The sequence below is a fragment of the Oncorhynchus keta genome, chromosome 25 (genome assembly GCF_023373465.1).
Source record: "Oncorhynchus keta strain PuntledgeMale-10-30-2019 chromosome 25, Oket_V2, whole genome shotgun sequence".
NCBI lineage: Eukaryota > Metazoa > Chordata > Actinopteri > Salmoniformes > Salmonidae > Oncorhynchus > Oncorhynchus keta.
This window is the reverse complement of record NC_068445.1, coordinates 21,882,043-21,901,794: the sequence shown is the minus strand read 5'-3', so window position 1 is coordinate 21,901,794 and position 19,752 is coordinate 21,882,043. Positions and strand designations below refer to the sequence as shown.

The window sequence follows — 19,752 nt, the reverse complement described above, 5'->3', positions numbered from 1 at the left end:
TTTATTTTTGTTCAGTGTATGTAGATTTGTGTCTATGTACCTGTGTATGAGAACCAATATATTTGTGTGTATGCATGTGTGTACCTGTGTAGATGTCAATCCGGGTGGCATTGGCATCCCTGTAGGAGATGATTGGCAGGTGACAAACCAATCGGAAGACAGACAAAAACCAGTGTGGTTAGATATGGTTCCTAGGCGTTTACCTTTAATTTCAGAATACAGTGAATAATAACACTTGTACAAATCCCACAGGTTTAATCCTGGATCAGTTCACTATTGTTTCGCTGCAATTGACCCCTTGTGATTGACTAACACCTACAGATGATGTCCCACATACGTACAAACATTTTGGATGGGTAGAGATAGAAAAGCAGAGAATTGTGGATAACAACAGAGATAAATGCATCGTTGGTACCTGGAGTTGTCCACCAGCTCAGCCAGAGCTCCAAACAGGAACTCATGGGTTGTCCTGGAAACAAATAACCAGCCAATCAACCTACAGTTCTGGTCTTAAAAAGCTAAATTTCCAAAACGCTTGCTGAGGTAAGGAGAGTACATGTGAGCAAGCACAATTGCAAGTCAGTGTAAACATCCGTGTGCTTAACATGGGGTTTGGGTCCTGTGAGATCATCCGGACGGGGGTTGGGTAACATCGTGTGAGTTATGGGGTGTGGCCGAATCATTGGTCAATGTTGACGGATGGCATAATGGTTAGTGCTATCCGGGATCCTTGGAACATCCCTACCCTAAACCATTTAAATGTTTAACTTCAAATGGGGTGACATCAAGAGTTGGGACGTTCCACGGATAACGTTTATACTTTTCCGTGGATTTGGGTTTTTCTTTGAGATTCTCTACCGGAGTCCCATGTTAATGTGCTTGTGTAGCAATGGTGTTCTGATAAACTGAGTAACCTTGCTTGAGACCTGAAGACACATGCTAGCTCCCAGAAATAATGCCAAGGCTTTGACTCAGTCGGCCAACAGGGATGAACAATTCAGGTTTGAATGCAGTTTGTATCCTTCATCTTTCGGCTGTCCCATTAATTTATTCCAGTGAAGGTATCACATCCTTTCATTTTGTTGTTTGAGAGGAATTGCCATAGGCGAGGGGAAGAGTCAAGGAAGTATAACCATGGGCATAATGTAGAAGAGGCTTTAGGAGGCTAACCTCGTTATACCTGCTATACGGGTTATAATCGCTATCCTCTCCAAACGTGAGAACATAAATAAAATACACGTGGGGATATTATTGCTTGCTCTGAAAACCCATGAATGTGGTGTTGATTATGTGTTGCCAGAGTTCAACAGCACATGAAGTACAGTATGTGTGTTGAGGGGCAGGGGTGTTACGCTTCCTCAAATGAAATTCTCTCATTGCCTGCATCATCATCAAACATGAACAGTTGTTCTCTGGTGATGTCCTACATAGTCAGGCAGTATGATTGATAGCCATTTTATGTTAACATATGTTCAAGCCTCCAGTGACATAACTTCACGACTTGAGGGGGGAGTGTGTTGATCTACAAGTTGCAGCAACTATTTATGTTGTGCTATTTGATGGTGTTAGTCTCTTTTTCTCATCTCATCTTGGCCCTAGTCCAAAGCGCATCTTTCCTGTCCAGATATCACTCATACCACTGGCCTTCTGAGCCCTTAACTGTCCAACAGTAGTTGTTCATGCAGTGTTTTCAGGGAAGTAACAACATTTCAGACACAGTGGACAGCTGTCCTGTATCAGCTGGATTCATCAATGACTTGGTTATGTAGGTACCATTAGCAACCATTTGACTTTCTACTCCTCTGTGTTTTGATCACGAAGGTCTTTCAACCATATGATGCAGCAATATTTTGCTGTAAAAAGGCTTTTTAGCATTGTTTATTTTTATGTAGTCTATTCAACCATCTTTTGTAAAACATCTGAAGGCACAATTTTAGTCACTCATGTTTGTGACAGTCAGTGTCCAAGGCATGAAATATCCTGCTCCATAGTGTGGCCAATCTGTAGATCATTATCACTTGCCAGACACAATGGCATTCCTCTCCTCTTACAATGTGTACATTGGAAAAACACTTTCATGTGATGTATTTTTTCACCCCAAAACAGAATTCCCACTGTGAGTTGAGCACTGCCCTATGGCAATTTGTGACCTCCATGTGATGTGTAGCATGAGTGTGATTTTGTGGAGTGTGTAGCTATGTTATGTATTTACCCCAGGCGGTACTTACGAGTTGGTGTGCAGATACTCGAAGGTGAGCTGAGCCCTGTTCAGTGTGCTGTAGTTAGAGTAGGCCATCTCCACTTGCTAAAATTTCCTGTTCTCTTCCTGGTCTTCTTTCTGACTTCCCTTCAGTCCGGTGAGGCTTTTCAAGAGCTTTATTCAAGAGCTTCATGCACCTACAGAATCACAGCAGCAGTCAGTGCCACTGGTCAACAGTATGAATGATGTCAAAGACATTATGATGGTGCCTGGAATATAATGAGCTTTCATAAAGAGCAAATAAGCACAAATACCACTGAAGGAAAAGCATTGAGATACCTGTTGAACAGTATGAGTATTCAAACTTGAGAATATGTCCTGTGGTGATTGGCAATACATGATTGGTTGGGAGTTTTTTTTTCTAGGAGGTTAAGACATGTTATCACTTATTACTATCATCACACAGTCTATCTCCACACTCTGTCTGCTCCCACTCTACAATAAACCATCAGCCAGGTATCCCTCCATTCAAACCAGCCGCCGAGATAACAGCACAAACAGGCCTCCCACGTGAGTCTTATTTGGATCATTCCAGAAGACTCATCTAGGCTAAATCTTGACGTCATTTTATTATCGAGTATTGATGATTAAAGAGACAAGGTCATTGTCAGTGATGGAGAGTTGCAATGTCCAACAATGCTTTAACAAATGGTTAGTCAACTGACCAAGCTAGTTACTACAGTAGCTAGTAACCTATCCTGACTGTCTCACATCCACAATCTCTGATAACGTTACCCATCCCCATGTAGCTAGCTAGTTGGGTAAACACATGTAAAGAACATATTAGCATTTATATTTAACCAATATGCAAACCGTTTAGAGCACCCGCCGCTTCAAATTGAATTTAGGTCCGTGTAAAACATCCGTCCGTTCAGAATGAAGCGATAACTACTGATTTCCGAAATAGAACCACACCGCAGGCCGCGAAAACCTCCTCGCCTTTCTCCCCTCCCTCGCGGAAAGGAGGGTCCGAAGTGTACGACCGCCTCTACCATGCATCAGAACACCAATAGGAACATATCTGATTTATTTACATTACTCCGATTTGTCCATCTTCGTGCTACTTGCACAGGGGTCAAATTGCGGTGATTATTGTTTCCGGTTTTTAGTATTGATGGGAAAAAGGGTTGAAAAACGAGGCTTTCAGAAGGCATTGGCGCTTTCAACAAATTGTGCCGGAAAACGGTGAATTACTCGTCAACTACCTGCATGTTCCATAGTTTCCTACTCTACCCTCTAAACTACTGGTCAGGTAAACGTTTTTGTACAAGTCGTAACTATACTGAACAAAAATATAAACGCAACAATTTCAAAGATTTTGCCGAGTCACAGTTCATAAAAGGAAATAAATCAATTCATTAGGCCCTAATCTATGGATTTCACATGATACCTTAGAAGAAAAGGTAGCCCCCATGGATCATAAAATCAGTCAGTATCTGGTGTGACAACTATTTGCCTCGTGCAGCGTGCAGTGACGATTTTATCATGCATTTCTTGGTGGGGCAAATTAACAAAAAAATTACATTCATGCCAGCAAAGCCACTACACAACACATGAATTGCACCATAACGGTGACAAACGATGCCCACAAACTGTTAGGGCCTATATAAAGTCCAAAAACCGGAGCTTGCTTTTCAGTGAATCCTTACAACTGCTACACCTGGCTATTAGCTGAGCCTTGCCTAGCAGCAAAACAATTAATTCAGCCTAATTTACTGCCTTAAAAAAACAGCTGATATGGCTGATACTAGCTTAAACCAATGTGGTTTCTACTGACGATTGAGATGTACAAACTATGGCATAAGGGGACGACGAGCGAATAAGAGCCAATATTTCGATGAAGACATTAATGAGCGAGCGAGGACGGACGTCGTCAATATTTGTATTCATTAGGGATTCTCATTGGCAGCAGCTACTCTTCCTTGGGTCCAAACATATTAAGGCACTTACATTAAATATAAAACAAAATATAAAAAAGTACATCATATAACATTACACCACTAGATCTCTACAATACAAAATGTATAATACAACCATACTAGAATATTAGATTGTACATGTGTGTAGAGTGCATGTGCTAGCTTATGTCTGTACCTTTTGTGTGTGTCTCTTCACAGTCCCTGCTGTTCCATAAGGTGTATTTTTAGCTGTTTTTTAAAATCTGATTCTACTGCATCAGTTACCTGATGTGGAATAGAGTTCCCTGTAGTAATTGCTCTATGTTGTACTGTGCTTCTCCCATAGTCTCTTCTGGACTCAGGGACTGTGAAGAGACCTTTGGTGGCATGTCTTGTGGGGTATTCATGGTTGTCCAAGCTGTGTGATAGTAGCTAAAGTCACTACAGACCCGGATTCGATCCCAGGCTATATCACACCCGGCCGTGATCGGGAGTCCCATAGGGCGGCGCACAATTGGCCCAGCGTCGTCCGGGTTAGGGGAGAGTTTGGCCGGGGGGGCTTTACTTGGCTCATCACGCTCTAGCGACTCCTTGTGGCGGGCAGGGCGCCTGCAGGCTGACCTTGGTTATCAGGTGAACCGTGTTTCCACATTGGTGAGGCTGGCTTCCGGGTTAAGCGGGCGGGTGTTAAGAAGCGCGGTTTGGCGGGTCATGTTTCGGAGGACGCATGACTCAACCTTTGCCTCCCAAGCCCGTTGGGGAGTTGCAGCAATAAGACAATATCGAAATTGGGGGGGGAAATAGTAAGTTATTGTTGAATATTACTATTTTAATATACATAATGAAGCCTACTAGCTAGCTAGGTAGCTGAGGAATTCAGGGAGCCCATTATGCTGCTCTACCATAGTCCGAGGCTAGCTCTCAATTTCGACTCTGTTTGTAGCCAAAACTAAACGTTTATCTTTCGTTTGGCCTTTTCTCTATTTTTCCCATGGTAAGTTTGTTGCACTAGCAACTGTTAGCTAACGGTTTATAGACCAGTAAAGAATTCCCAGAAATTGTACTAATAATGGAACAGGCTTTCACTTGTTTCAATAATATTCCATTGTTTGAATCATTTTGCCTGTTCATTTAGGACCTAGGTGAAATGAAGTGTTTTAGCTGTGTGTTTTGTCAGTGTGTGTGTTGTTAGTTACTAGACAGCCATGTTGATTGTCACTCAGGCAAATTCTGAAATGTCCTTGCTTGATACAATAATTAGTTTAACCATGTGTGCTTGTAAGTTATTTACTTTTTTGAGGTGAGCATTACACCTATATCTTTGCACAACTGTCTATTTTAAGTAGGCTACTGGAAAATGTAAATTGTCAACTCCCAACGGTCCTTTGTTATATGACTACCATTTGAAGAGCTAGGGTGAAAAGAATGGTTCACCTCTAGGGATTAACATAACCATCAGTAGGGACATACTTTGTCTGCCTTTCACCTATAGGGGAGGAATGTAAAAGATCAGTCATGGAATTTTTGGTCTTTTTTAAAAATCAGTTAAACAATTCTCAGAGCAGGCTCAACTTCCATGACTGCAATAAATGCCATAAATTGTCTGTCTTTCACTTAAACAATGGAGAGGTACCATAAATATCAGTTTGTCTACTGGAATTCATTGCAGTTTTTTCACTTAAAAAATAACAAATCGCCAACCTCGGAGCAGGCTCAACTTGTGTGACTGCTCAGTTCACTTTCCCAAGGCAATAGGCAATGTTTTCCCAACATGCATTTAGCAGCAGCAGGCTGAGTAAACTGTGCAAGATTCAACACAAGTTTTATCTATGATTGTGTGAATTTAGTGCCCACCACAAGTGATCTTTGTAGGAGAAGTGATAAGCTAGGGAAGGCAGTACGGGAGCCAAGGTGCAGCATGACGAGATGGATTTTCAGCCTGTGGCAGAAGATGGGTAGCGACTCCACTTTTCTTGACGGTGGTGGGAAAGATGCTCCACCACTGTGGTGGCTGCAGAGAGAGGAGCTGGACTGGGATGAACAGCAGGCGGCTCAGATCGATGGAAGTGCCTAGAGGCCTGAGAGGAATAATAGACACCTTAGATGTTGTAAAATTGAAATATTTATTCATGTTTACGTCACCCATCAGAGAAGTGTAGAAAGTCAAAAGTATGAGGGCACTGTTTGTGGACAGGGCAAGGGTTAAGATTAACAACAGCAGGCAAGCAGTTTAATGAGACACTCCATCAAACTGATCAACAACAGAAGCAGACTCGGAAAGAGTCCTTCAGCCCAACCATCCTCCCTATTTTCTTCCTTCCTTCTCTGCTGGGTACTAACAGAGTATCCATTAAATTGACCAGATGCTCAAATGGCTGCTCTAACAATGAAAATAAATGTCTTCAAAAATGGAAGGCAGTCAGGAGGCAAGATCAGGTGGGACCATTCTAGCCAATGAGAGGGTAGATATGCATGAACAACAGGCACATCTCTGATAGTGTTTTTTCTTAAAGTTGCCAGTATGTCACATCCTACTTAAATCTATTCACTCGTAACAACCTAAGCATTACGAAACTTCTATTCAATCAAATAAGCCTCAACACTTGTTGACCTCCAAAAACTCCTTGCTTGGTGAGCAAAAAAAGAGAAGAGGGAAAAAAAAACACTTGCTGGAGAAAGATTTTGGGCCCAGTTATCCCTCTCGCTATGCATGGTGGTGAGTAGGTTGTGACTTGTGGGTGTGTCAATAGAGCTTTGAGAGCGAGGGGTCATGACCGTTGTGTGTATGTGTACCTGCGTTAGCATGATGGTGAGTGTAGGATCAGATCAGGTGTGTACTGTAGACTAACAGGGATTTTGGCTGCTTGTCTCCTATGCAACCGCTCTGACGGGAGGATGTCCCCTTCATTGGCAGGGCACACAGGTGGCAGTCTGGACATACATAGACAGACACGTTTTAGAGAATGTAGACTACGTACAGACACACCAGAGGAGAGATGGCAGAAGTGCTATCCAGGCACTCTACAGAGTTGTATGCAACAGGTGAATGAATCAGTGTATGTAAGACTAAGTATGTGTGTATCACTCACAGTATCGGAAGTAGAATGTGTATGTGCGCTGACAGTAAGGCAAGTGTGCAAGTTGCCCCACACAGATGGAGAGAACACCTGCGTCACATTTCAGCCTCTTTACCTCAGGTAATTGTCAAGTTGTATTGCTGCTAGTTATTTCAGCTTGACAAAACTGGACATCTCATTTATGTATTATAAAGAATGGTTTCATATTAAACCAATTAACAATAGCATGAAATGTGCAACATTAGCTGTTAAACTTGCCAATACCATTGCATGGAGGTGGAGGTTGCTCAGGAATTGGATGTCTGAGCTCTCCTTTATAGCCAGCGGCACCCACAGGAACAAAATGGGTGATGGCTTGAGGGCTCTGGGTGAAATTAGGCAATGCTGTTCTACCTGAATGGAGGAGAGGAGACCATCTCCATTACTGTGACATTGGCTCTCGCACAGAACTTGTGGGCCAATGAGGCCAGGAAGTGGTTCCAGTCCTTTGAAAGAAAATATGCATTTCCATTTTCCTGTTAATCTACAGTAGTCTGCAGTCTGCTACCCCAACAGGGAATGTTTTGACCTGCATGCCCAAGATGCATGAATCAGACAGACTACCAGGAACCCATGACACACCTGTAATACAATACACACACACCTGTAATACAACAGATTGCTGCTATAAAAACTGACGGCTATACAGAATTCAGACAAATAAACCACAAGAGCATTGCATTCGCCATGTGATTTGGAGAGAGGTCCACAGGGATGACGTGGTTTAGTCCAACATCAAGCCTTGAGCTGTTCTCTGCAATACTACCGCACATTGCTTGCCATGTTGTCAAGGTTAAGACAGACAACAGAATTTACCAGTCAAAGTACAACTTCCGTATCTGTGTTTCTTGATATCAAAAGTGCAGCACCTAGCTAGCCACACATCCCCATACTATCTAGCTCTCCAGCTAACTCGGATCCGAAGTCAACCAGCTAGCAAGCATGCTTTGATACAATTGCAAACTAAATCATGACCATCCAGCTCTAAACTAGCTACATCTGAAGTAAGCAGTTCATATGAGAAAACTAGCAACAGTTACTGGTAGTTACATTTCAAACTCAGTTTATGCAGGAATATTTATGACCATTGAATTGAAAGGCAGAGGAATCAGAAAGATCAAACTCAGATAAACAGTTGATTGGTGAAAGCAGAGCCACCTGCATTGTCATTGGATCTAAAAAGGTGTGATGACCTTATATCCCTTTTTATCAGTCAATTGTTTTGCTTTCAGGACACTTTTCACATTACTTTGATACAAAGTGATTTTCGTAGCAGGTTAGGAGAGCATTTTCGCTAACTCTAACTAGAACCCTTTTCCTAACAACCTGTCTTCTAACCTGCTACGAAAAAGTCCTGCTATGAAAAAGTGGTGAGAAAAGAATGTTTCTCTTTTGCTTTCAGGTAGGCTTCAGAAAGTCTGTGCCATCTGATAGAACAGTGTCAGACAACAAAAGTCAGTATGCCAGCTTTGTATTTATGAATAAGCTACAGCACACAATTGAAGTTCAAAACTCATTTAATGACAACCATCGACAATTTGAATAAAAAACTGGACACATTCAAGCCTTTTCCTGTCAAATGAGAAATGTAATACCTATTTTGATCTGATTACGGTCTTAATAGCGTTGATATGAATTAAATGAATTGACCAGTGCCTTAGCAGCATGAATCAAATGGTAGAATACTTTAGAATTCAAATTGAAAACAGATTTAAAAATGGAAAACAAAAATCATTCTATATTGCCCAAACAAAGTATTTTTTTGTGCATCTAAGAGGTACAATTTCCTACCTCAATATTGTCAATAGTGGAAGTCTCATTTCAAACAGAGTTATACCATCTCACATTACATTCAATATGAGACAGCCAGTATGAGCAAAAATTATTTTGTTTTTTAAACTGTTAAAACACATTCCCTTATCTCAAACAGCAGTGCAGTAAACATATGCTTACTGTTGTACTGTATATCCATTTGCATTACATTTGTAATCATTTCCCCTTTTCAAATGAAATCCAGCACCCCTCAGTTTATTTTCTTACACTGTGTGCGTGTAGGGTTAATTTAAAAGGTTACGGGTTAGGTAGACCAGGTGACATGTATAGGTGTGAAAGCCCAGGTGTCGGGGTGTCCCATGTGCATCAGGTCTGAGTAGGGAGAGGAACTCCACTGGAAAGCAGGTACCTGGTCCCACGTGGGTCCACTCGCTGCCAAGAACCCAAACTCACGCCACATCTCATAAGACGTCACCTACACACAAGGAATGGTACGCACACAGCCAATTAGTGATACCCACAGGAGGCATGACATTACAGCTCACCTAATTCATACTTAGATAGATGGAGGAGCAAGACAAAAGTAGAGGGAGTACAGCCTTACCTTCATATCCGTTCCACCATGTGGTCTCTGCTTCAGCGCTCCAAAGGGATATGTCCCATTAGCCTGGTTCAGGTCGGAGCGGGCCGAGATGGTGTTCTCCCCGTTAGCAGGCGGGTCGCAGCCCTCGCACCGTGACAATGGGTCCTCTTTAAAGTTATTATACCTACACAGAGAGCGGGAAGGGATATTTTTATACATAGGCTAAAATGTCAGTAGGGGTACTCGTATACAGGTCAGGTGTGGACAATTCCACAGTAACGGAATTCAGCTGAGACTCCGATTTTTCACTTAAAAAGGTATGCCAAACAAAACATAACTCTGCACAAGCACTACTTTTAACCATTTACACTGAACATTTTACAAAACATTTACTGGAAGAACTGTACAGATGCAAAGTTTGGAAACATCTTCCTCAGTTTGTGTCCAAATATTCCAAAAACTCTTAAATACCTGATCTGAATTAAGATTCAACAATGTCTGCAGAACAAATGGGGTGTCAGCTATGACATGACACATTGAGAAAATCTCTTGGATATTGAACTACAGTAAGTGAAGTGGATTTTACACCTGGCAACGGAATTGCAGTAACGGAATCATGGGTTCCTGATGTGTACTACAAAGAAATGCATAACTATGAATGTAATTCTCTTCATGGTGATTCTAAATAGGTACAAAAAAGGTATAAGTATGCAATATCCATGTTTGCATATTTGGGTATTATTCTACACAGTGGCTATTATTTTAATGAGCTCTGCCCCAAACAAGACAAAATTTGGATGGTCCAGACTAGAGGTCGACCGATTTAATTGGAATGGCCGATTTAATTAGTGCCAATTTCAAGTTTTCATAATCGGAAATCGGTATTTTTAAAAATTATATTTAAAAAAATGTAATAGCTTTATTTAACTAGGCAAGTCAGTTAAGAACATATTCTTATTTTCAATGACTGCCTAGGAACGGTGGGTTAACTGCCTCGTTCAGGGGCAGAAAGACAGATTTTCACCTTGTCAGCTCGGGGGATCCAATCTTGCAACCATACAGTTAACTAGTCCAACGCAATAACGACCTGCCTCTCTCTCAGTGCACTCCACAAGGAGACTGCATGTTACGTGAATGTAGTAAACCAAGGTAAGTTGCTAGCTAGCATTAAACTTACTTTATAAAAAACACTCTAGGTAGAAGCATGCGCGTAAACATTAATTTGAACAGCACTTTTGTGCGTTTTGCCAGCAGCTCTTCGTTGTGCGTCAAGCATTGCGCTGTTTGACTTCAAGCCGATCAATTTCCGAGATGAGGCTGGTGTAACCGAAGTGAAATGGCTAGCTAGTTAGCGCACGCTAATAGCGTTTCAAACGTCACTCGCTCTGAGCCTTGCAGTGGTTGTTTCCCTTGCTCTGCATGGGTAACGCTGCTTCGATGGTGGCTGTTGTCGTTGTGTTGCTGGTTCGAGCCCAGGGAGGAGCGAGGAGAGGGACGGAAGCTATACTGTTACACTGGCAATACTAAAGTGCCTATAAGAACATCCAATAGTCAAATGTTAATGAAATACAAATGGTATAGAGGGAAATAGTCCTGTAATTCCTATAATAACTACAACCTAAAACTTACCTGGGAATATTGAAGACTCATGTTAAAAGGAACCACCAGCTTTCATATGTTCTGAGCATGGAACTGAAACGTTACATAGCACATATTGCACTTTTACTTTCTTCTCCAACGTTGTGTTTTTGCATTATTTAAACCAAATATATTTCATTATTTCATTGATGTATTATATTAAGTTAAAATAAATGTTCATTCAGTATTGTTGCAATTGTCATTATTATTACAAATAAATACATGTTTTTTAAATTGAAATTGTTTAAAAAAACAAATTTAATCGGCCGATTAATCGGTATCAGCGTTGAAAAAAATCATAATCGGTCGACCTCTAGTCCAGACCAAATCTGAACCAATCATATACGTCTACGTTTCACAAGTTTGGAGACATCAATGTACAGCACAACACACATCTACCAAAATTGAATTTGCTACTGGCAGTTTGATGCTGATTGATATCTCATTTCACCTCATTGAAAGAAGCATTTATTTTGACCTTTTCAAATCGAGGACAGGGAAGAGAGAATATTAACGTTGGTTGCGAGATAAAAAAAGAAGAATAACAGACAGAAGAAGAGAGAATATTTCCACAGCTCCACAAGCTCTTTTCGCGATTGGCGAAAGCATCACATTTGAAGTAAGTTTTAAGGTTCAGAATCGAGTTTAGGTTTCCTGAACAAGTTTTACCAAAGTTAAGTCGCTGTGTAAGTTAACGTTACACCTTTGGCCCCATGTATACTCAGCCTTGTCTTATGGTAGTGTGTTGGTGGTTGAAGATATCCCGCTAGTGGTGTGGGGGCTGTGCTTTGGAAAAGTGGGTGGGGTTATATCCTGCCTAGACAGGGCTCTAACTCCCCTAGCTCCAGACTTGCTTGGGCCAAGAAACACGAGCAATGGACATATCCTGCCGATTTGGTCCTGTCCGGGGGTATCGTCGGACAGGGCCAGTGTCTCCCGACCCCTCCTGTCTCACCCTCCAGTATTTATGCTGCAGTAGTTTGTGTCAGGGGGCTAGGGTCAGTCTCTTATATCTGGAGTATTTCTCCTGTCTTATCTGGTGTCCTGTGTGAATTTAAGTATGCTCTCTAATTCTCTCTCGGAGGACCTGAGCCCTAGGACCATGCCTCAGGACAACCTGGCCTGATGACTCCTTTCTGTCCCCAGTCCACCTGGCCGTGCTGCTGCTCCAGTTTCAACTGTTCTGCCTGCACCTATGGAACCCTGATCTGTTCACCGGATGTGCTACCTGTCCCAGACCTGCTGTTTTCAACTCTCTAAAGACAACTGACTTGCCTAGTTAAATAAAGGTAAAATAAATTAAAAGTCTTATCTTCTTGGTGCTAGAGCTTTATTTTCTGAAAATATTTTAGATGTTCAACACTTTAAAAAATATATATAATCGACAGTTTAAGTCAGAAGTTTACATACGCCTTAGCCAAATACATTTCAACTCAGTTTTTCACAATTCCTGACATTTGATCCAAGTAAATATTCCCTGTCTTAGGTCAGTTAGGATCACCACTTTATTTTAAGAATGTGAAATGTTAGAATAATAGTAGAGAATGATTTGTTTCAGCTTTCATTTCTTTCATCACATTCCCACTGGGTCAGAAGTTTACATACACTCAATTAGTATTTGGTAGCATTGCCTTTAAATGGTTTAACTTGGGTTAAACGTTTCAGAAAGCCTTCCACAAGCTTCCCACAATAAGTTGGGTGAATTTTGGCCCATTCCCAAGAGCTGGTGGAACTGAGTCAGGTTTGTTGGCCTCCTAGTTCGCAACACACTTTTTCAATTCTGGCCACCTTGACTTTGTTGTCCTTAAGCCATTTTGCCACAACTTTGGAAGTATGCTTGGGGTCATTGTCCATTTGGAAGACCCATTTGCGACCAAACTTTAACATCCTGACTGATGTCTCTTGAGATGTTGCTTCAATATATCCACATAATTTTCAATTCCTCATGATGCCATCTATTTTGTAAAGTGCACCAGTCCCTCCTGCAGCAAAGCACCCCCACAACATGATGCTGCCACCCCCGTGCTTCACGGTTGGGATGGTGTTCTTCGGCTTGCAAGCCTCCCCCTTTCCCCTCCTAATTTAATGATGATCATTATGGCCAAACAGGTCTATTTTTGTTTCATCAAACCAGAGGACATTTCTCCAAAAAGTATGATCTTTGTCCCCATGTGCAGTTGCAAACCGTAGTCTGGCTTTTTTATGATGGTTGTGGAGCAGTGGCTTCTTCCTTGCTAAGCGGTCTTTCAGGTTATGTCGATATAGGACTCTTTTTACTGTGGATATAGATACTTTTGTACCCGTTTCCTCCAGCATCTTCACAAGGTTGTTTGCTGTTGTTCTGGGATTGATTTGCACTTTTCACACCAAAGTACATTCATATCTATCTCCTGAACAGGTAATCAAATGGCTAACCGGACTATTTGCATTGTGTGCCTCCGCCCAACCCCTCTTTTTGCGCTGCTGCTACTCTCTGTTTATCATATATGCATTGTCACTAACTATACATTCATGTACATTCTACCTCAATTGGGCCAACCAACCAGTGCTCCCGCACATTGGCTAACCGGGCTATCTGCATTGTGTCCCACCCACCACCCGCCAACCCCTCTTTTACGCTACTGCTACTCTCTGTTCATCATATATGCGTAGTCCCTTTAACCATATCTACATGTACATACTACCTCAATCAGCCTGACTAACCGGTGTCTGTATGTAGCCTTGCTACTGTATATAGCCTGTCTTTTTACTGTTGTTTTATTTCTTTACCTACCTATTGTTCACCTAATACCTTTTTTTGCACTATTGGTTAGAGCCTGTAAGTAAGCATTTCACTGTAAGGTCTACTACACCTGTTGTATTCGGCCACGTAACAAATAAACTTTGATTTGGACCTGTTTGACCACTTATCAAAGCCTTTGCTTATTCCAAATGTATGCCTTAATTAAAATTAAAAACACTTTTGACATGTTCCTATAAACTTCACATTGGTGCTCATGGGTCCTTTTACATGGAAATGACCGTGTATTAAAAAAAAAGCAGGTCTGTCCATCTCCCTCCTGTGACACATTTGGATTGAAGCCTCTGAATGGAGGCGTGTACCTCATGAGGCGGACCATGGAGTCCATGTCTGTGACGTGTGATTGGTTCCTTCTGAAGATCTGGGCTCGAGGATTCATGTCCAGAGAAAACCATGGACCAAACTGCTCTACCAGTTCTCTACAGCCGCTGGCATTAAACACCTCCTCATAGTACCTACACAAACACAAAGCGAGAGTGTGCGTCACACATATACACGTTAAAGCTGAACAAATTATAACCATCCTCTCCAACACCTGCAAGACCGACACAGTCAACTCCTCTTTTGATTAATTATATAGTCATTACTAGTGTGTGGTAGTTTGATGTTATTGGTACTTACGGGATGTTGTAACTAGACCAGTAGCCATTCTGCAGCAATTCCTGGGTTTTATCAGAGTGAACAACTAGCCCACTACAGAACAGAACCACACACACCTATTAATGTTACTGATAAATAACCAGCCCATTTCTCAAAATGTGTATGTGTGTTGCCTGTCTTACGGGATCTGCTCCAGCACAGTAAACAGCTGCTCCTTAGTCTCTGTCATCCCTGGAGTGAAATGCCTGTAGTCCACTATCATCCACTGGTTATTATACCTAACACACACGAGGGAATACATTAACTTTAAAAGGTAGACACTATGTGGTATGTTTAGAGGCTGAGTAATTAATGACTATGATACATTAGTCACTCTCAGGTTCCACTGTGCTGCGTAACTGAGGCTGATAAGACACTTGGTAGATATTCTAGAGATCAGAGAAGACTGGTGGAAGGAGCTATAGGCGGACGGCTCGTTGTAATGCCGGGAATGGAATAAATGGAAACGGTATCAAACATATGGAAACCACATGTTGGATTCCATTCTATTCCAGCCATTAACCTGGGGCATTATTTCATTTTTGGATAAAAAGACGTGCCCGTTTTAAGCGCAATATTTTGTCACGAAAAGATGCTCGACTATGCTTGGAATTGAAAGTTTTGGAAAGAAGACACACTGACGTTTCCAGAACTGCAAAGATTTTCACTGTGAGTGCCGTTGAACAAAAGCTTCAGGCAAAACCAAGATGTTTGAGCGCCCAGGAAATGAACAGGATTTCTGAAGCTACGTTTTCCATGATCGCCTTATATGGCTGTGAATGCGACAGGAATGAACGGACACTTTCTATCGTTTCCCCAAGGTGTCTGCAGCATTATGACGTATTTGTAGGCCTATCATTGGAAGATTGACCATAAGAGACTACAATTGCCAAGTGTCCAGCACGGTGTCTGCGTGGAAATTGGTGCGCAAAAGTCAGCTACCAGTATTTTTCCATCCGAATCAGAGAAGAATGCAGGCTTCCAGGGACGGCATTTCAATGAAGAGATATGACAAAACACCTTGAGGATTGATTCAAACAACGTTTTCCATGTTTCAGTCGATATTATGGAGTTAATTCGGAAAAAAGTTCGATGTGTAGGTGACTGAATTTTCGGTTAGTTTCGGTAGCCAAATGCATAGTAACAAAACGGAACGTTGTGTCCTACACAAGAATCTTTCAGGAAAAACTGGACATCTGCTATGTAACTGAGAGTCTCCTCATTGAAACATCTGAAGTTCTTCAAAGGTAAATTATTTTATTTGATCCCTTTGCTGATTTTTGTGAATATGTTGCGTGCTAAATGCTAACGCTAAATGCTAAGCTAGCTATCACCACTCTTACACAAATTATTGATTTTCTCTGGTTCTAAAGCATATTTTGAAAATCTGAGACGACAGGATTGTTAAGAAAAGGATACGCTTGAGAGCAGGCATATTTATTTCATTTCATTTGCGATTTTTAGAAATCGCTAACGTTGCGTTATGGTAATGAGCTTGAGGCTGTAGTAACGCGACCGCATGCGGGATGGGGCGGACTATGAGGTTAAAGTATATAGCTCCTCCCACTAGCTTCCACTGATAGAGATAAGCTAGAGAAATAAACAAAAAAGCTGCAGAAGACAGATAAATGTAACCATACAAAACAACATGAGTGTGTCACTTTTGACCTCAGGGGACTTTGGCCTGAGTGGGCATTACTGATAAGTCCCAGTCCTGCCTGAAGTGTGTGTCATAAAAGACAACTCAGCACTTTAGAGACACTACTTTATCAGCTGACTTAACTGCTGACTCTGTCCTCCCCCCACTCATGATATTTAATGTGATGTTTTGTAAACTCGATTATAGTTTTAGTTCCCTTCACTCTTCCTCTCCTAGTTTCCTTTAAATGGATAGTTCAAAAGCCTGTACAAGAGTTGGTTTGCAGAGCTCCAGCCTGACCGAACCGGAAAGATAACCTACATGGTGGACATCTATAGGAAAAAGGGGAAATGTCAACCAGAGGGACCACAGAGACTTACGTTCCGCTGTTGTGTTTGCTGAAAATCTCTGCCCACGCCTTGCCAGTTGTAGCCAGCCGATTGGCTACGATGTTTCTCAGCCACTCCATCACTGCTCCGGTTGGTTGAACAAACTTCCAGAGGGCAGGGTTACTGTTGCCAATGGTGGTCTCCAGAGTAACCTGAGGGACATCTTTAAAATAAAAAGACTACACACATTGTATATGCTATGTCCACACATATTACACACAGCTCTCACCAGCCCAGTGCTAAGGATGTAGAAGTCATCTCCAGAGAAGATGGAGCCTGGGTAGGAAGAGAACGCCTGGGTTCCACCAGGGATCATATCACTGTCTGAGAACAACAGAACACAGAAATCAAACTCAAAATATAGAACTCTGAACCACATAACTCATGTTTGGACTTTCCCAGTGTTCAGATGCAGAGTTACAAGGAGTGTTTCATGAAGAGTGTATATGTTAGGGGGAAAGGGGGGACGTTGAGAGTTAAGTTATCCTTATGAGAGGTTTAGGGGTTAGGGTTACCTGTAGGAGAGACACGGTAGGCAAACTGGTACTTTTTTAGGATGCGCAGCATGGCCTGGTAGATGTTCCAGGTATCATGAGACACCAGTAGATCCTTGTTGCCAGGCAACAGCTTGATGAGGGCGGAGCAAGAGCCGGAGCCCAGAGTCCGTGAATGGCTGGATTTGTTTAGGGCCCCTTCAAGATCCTCTAGGTCTCCTCCCATCTGGAAAAGTCTGAATAGCCACATAAAAATTGAGGGTTGTCAGAGCTGTGATGAAGGCATGATTGGCCACACTTCATTTAGCTCACCCCATTGGAACCATTTACATTGCTCCGGAGATGGGTACTCCGCGTTAAATCAAGGGCGCTTACAGAGACTGTCACTAATGGGGTGAACTCAAATCCACCAATCACAGACCACACTTACAGGAAGCCGAAGGGGTTGAGAGTGAAAGGGCCACTGGGAAATGACAGCTGATCATTGTAACCGTCCTCCAGACCTTTCAGCTGCAGCAACGCCAACCGCACCTGAGAGAAAGTCTAAATGAAAAATATGCTCTAAGATGTTCTTAGATCCCAAATGTGTACTGAATGAGCCACTAGCAATAATTCTTTACTGTTTAGACACAGAGAAAAGGCGCAGACACTTCATAATTTAGCATGCTGGCTGACCCAGACCCAGCCAGTACCTGGTGCCAGTAGGGACAGTGTGGATGCTCCTCTATCTGCTGTCTGACCCATTGCAGGTTGGAAGTGATGTAATCCTTCAGTCTCTGGCAGAATCCCGACTCGAAGGTAAACGGACCGCAGTACCCCATAAGAGTGTTCATCCAGTGCTTATAGATCAGCTGAGACAAACACAATCAGCTATAGATTGACTCCACTGCCCCAGCAGGATATGGTTTTAGTTTAGGGGTTGGGGCAGATGGTCTCTAACTTACCTGGGAGGTGACTGCAGCCTCAACGGCCCCGGAAGCATACGCCTGGATACTATCATTATAGCGTCCGCTAGTGGTCACTTCCAGATATCCCCAGCTAAGGGAGAGAACACATAGTAAATACATCATGATCAAATTTGTTTGGGTGAGGAGTTCAACTCCGAATGGTTGTTTTGGACTGTCATAGGCATTGTGGCTTATAATACTGGTATACAGTCATTTTTACATTGAAGTAGGCCTTAGTAAGCTACTGTAATTCCATATTTTTTTGTAGCCTGCCCTACGTTTCAGAATTCCCTTGCAGTCCATCACATTTAAGTTGGGGGAAAAGTTCATGCAAAAAAATGTATGCTTTTTATTTCAGAAATTGACAAATCATTTTCCAGATACAGCATAAATTACTGCTAAAGATTAAACATCCTTCCAACCAGAGTATGTGAGCTGAGTGGAGCATGACCAATTTGACTGGAGTGCTGAGCGAATTTTCCAAAAACTGGAGCATAGGCCTTCTTCCCAGAAGGGTTAGCGAAAAGTTAAGGTTAGGGAAGAGTTAGCGAACATGCTAAGTAGTTGTAAAGTAGGTAAAAAGTAGTAACTCTCAACCTTTTGGTAGCCAGACGTTCACGTTATACGCCCACTCATCCACCATACTTTCGTTTTTGCCTTATGGAACCACACCAATTTCAGTGTACCGGATTTACATTTACTATGTTACGTCTTGTCTGAGTCCAGGCTCCAGGGCAGGACATAGAAACTCAATAATATATATTGTTAAGTAAATATCTAACAACTCGTCTTTTGCATGAATCGTACCAAACTATACCGCAAATAAAGGGTGTTATTGTAAGCATAACAAGTGACTGTAGGGCGTTAATCCTCGTTCAGGTATGCATACATTTTTATGACAGGTCTGATGCGTATATATGGCGTGCGCCAAGTTTATACATCTCAGTATTTCTGAACAAATCTCGGGTGAAATTTACGCACCGTTTATAAATGAGGCCCTTGTAGATTTAAAAATGTTCTGTTCATATTAGAATTTGGAACAGTAATTGGTTACATTTTATTTCAAACCTAGACTTTCACATCTCTTTATTCCGCAACATGGGGACAACATCGCCTGCCATACCCCAATAATCAATCCAACGTTATTGTCTAGATTTATTCAGATGTTGTGGTTACTCGCTGTTTACACAAACGCATATTTTTATTCCTACATCGTCTATGAACCTAGATTAGCTCTGGTCCAGGGAGTTGGTGCGCGTTAGCGGAGGAACTCGGTAATGCCCTAGCCCAGAGATACAGCTACATCAGATGACTGAATTTACCCCGAGTTCTTGATGTCGTCGGTAAAGTTCGCCCAGGCTACATAGTCGTCTCGGAACCCCTCCTCCAAGGACAGCTGGCCAGTTTGTTTATCGAGAACTGCAGAATGAATCTCGGCCCGAACAGACGTCCATGATAAATAAAAAACACAAGAAAACATAAACATCTTCTCTGTTGTTACTGACATCTGTGTGCGCCTGTCAGCCATTTTTAGCAATATAGTTCATGTGACCAAAGATGAAGGAATTTCAAAATA

General features: G+C 42.0%; 2 protein-coding genes across 5 annotated transcripts in view; both read right to left on the bottom strand.

Annotated features, from left to right (window-relative positions):
* Window positions 1-3,251, bottom strand: part of morc2 (MORC family CW-type zinc finger 2) — a 30,064-nt gene extending 26,813 nt beyond the window's left edge. For 2 of the 4 annotated variants that reach the window (XM_052478871.1, XM_052478874.1), the window contains exons 1-4: window positions 3,074-3,251; window positions 2,229-2,397; window positions 416-469; window positions 85-119 (exon numbers count right to left, since the gene is read on the bottom strand). In XM_052478871.1, the coding sequence (XP_052334831.1) occupies window positions 85-119; window positions 416-469; window positions 2,229-2,296 (157 nt within the window). In that variant the 5' untranslated portion in view covers window positions 2,297-2,397; window positions 3,074-3,251. Of the gene's footprint in view, window positions 1-84; window positions 120-415; window positions 470-2,228; window positions 2,398-2,539; window positions 2,622-3,073 lie in introns of all 4 variants that reach the window. The other 2 variants (XM_052478873.1, XM_052478872.1) reach the window with 2 other exon arrangements.
* A 5,522-nt stretch (window positions 3,252-8,773) lies between these two features.
* plbd2 (phospholipase B domain containing 2) lies at window positions 8,774-19,704 on the bottom strand. The gene is made up of 12 exons (XM_035736222.2): window positions 19,499-19,704; window positions 18,174-18,267; window positions 17,922-18,080; window positions 17,660-17,760; window positions 17,251-17,465; window positions 16,965-17,059; window positions 16,727-16,887; window positions 14,851-14,946; window positions 14,690-14,761; window positions 14,371-14,523; window positions 9,652-9,814; window positions 8,774-9,522 (listed from the first exon to the last, which is right to left on the bottom strand). The coding sequence occupies exons 1-12, from the start codon at window positions 19,702-19,704 to the stop codon at window positions 9,352-9,354; spliced, it is 1,686 nt and encodes a 561-aa protein (XP_035592115.1). The 3' UTR covers window positions 8,774-9,351.
* Between the last annotated feature and the right edge of the window lie 48 nt (window positions 19,705-19,752).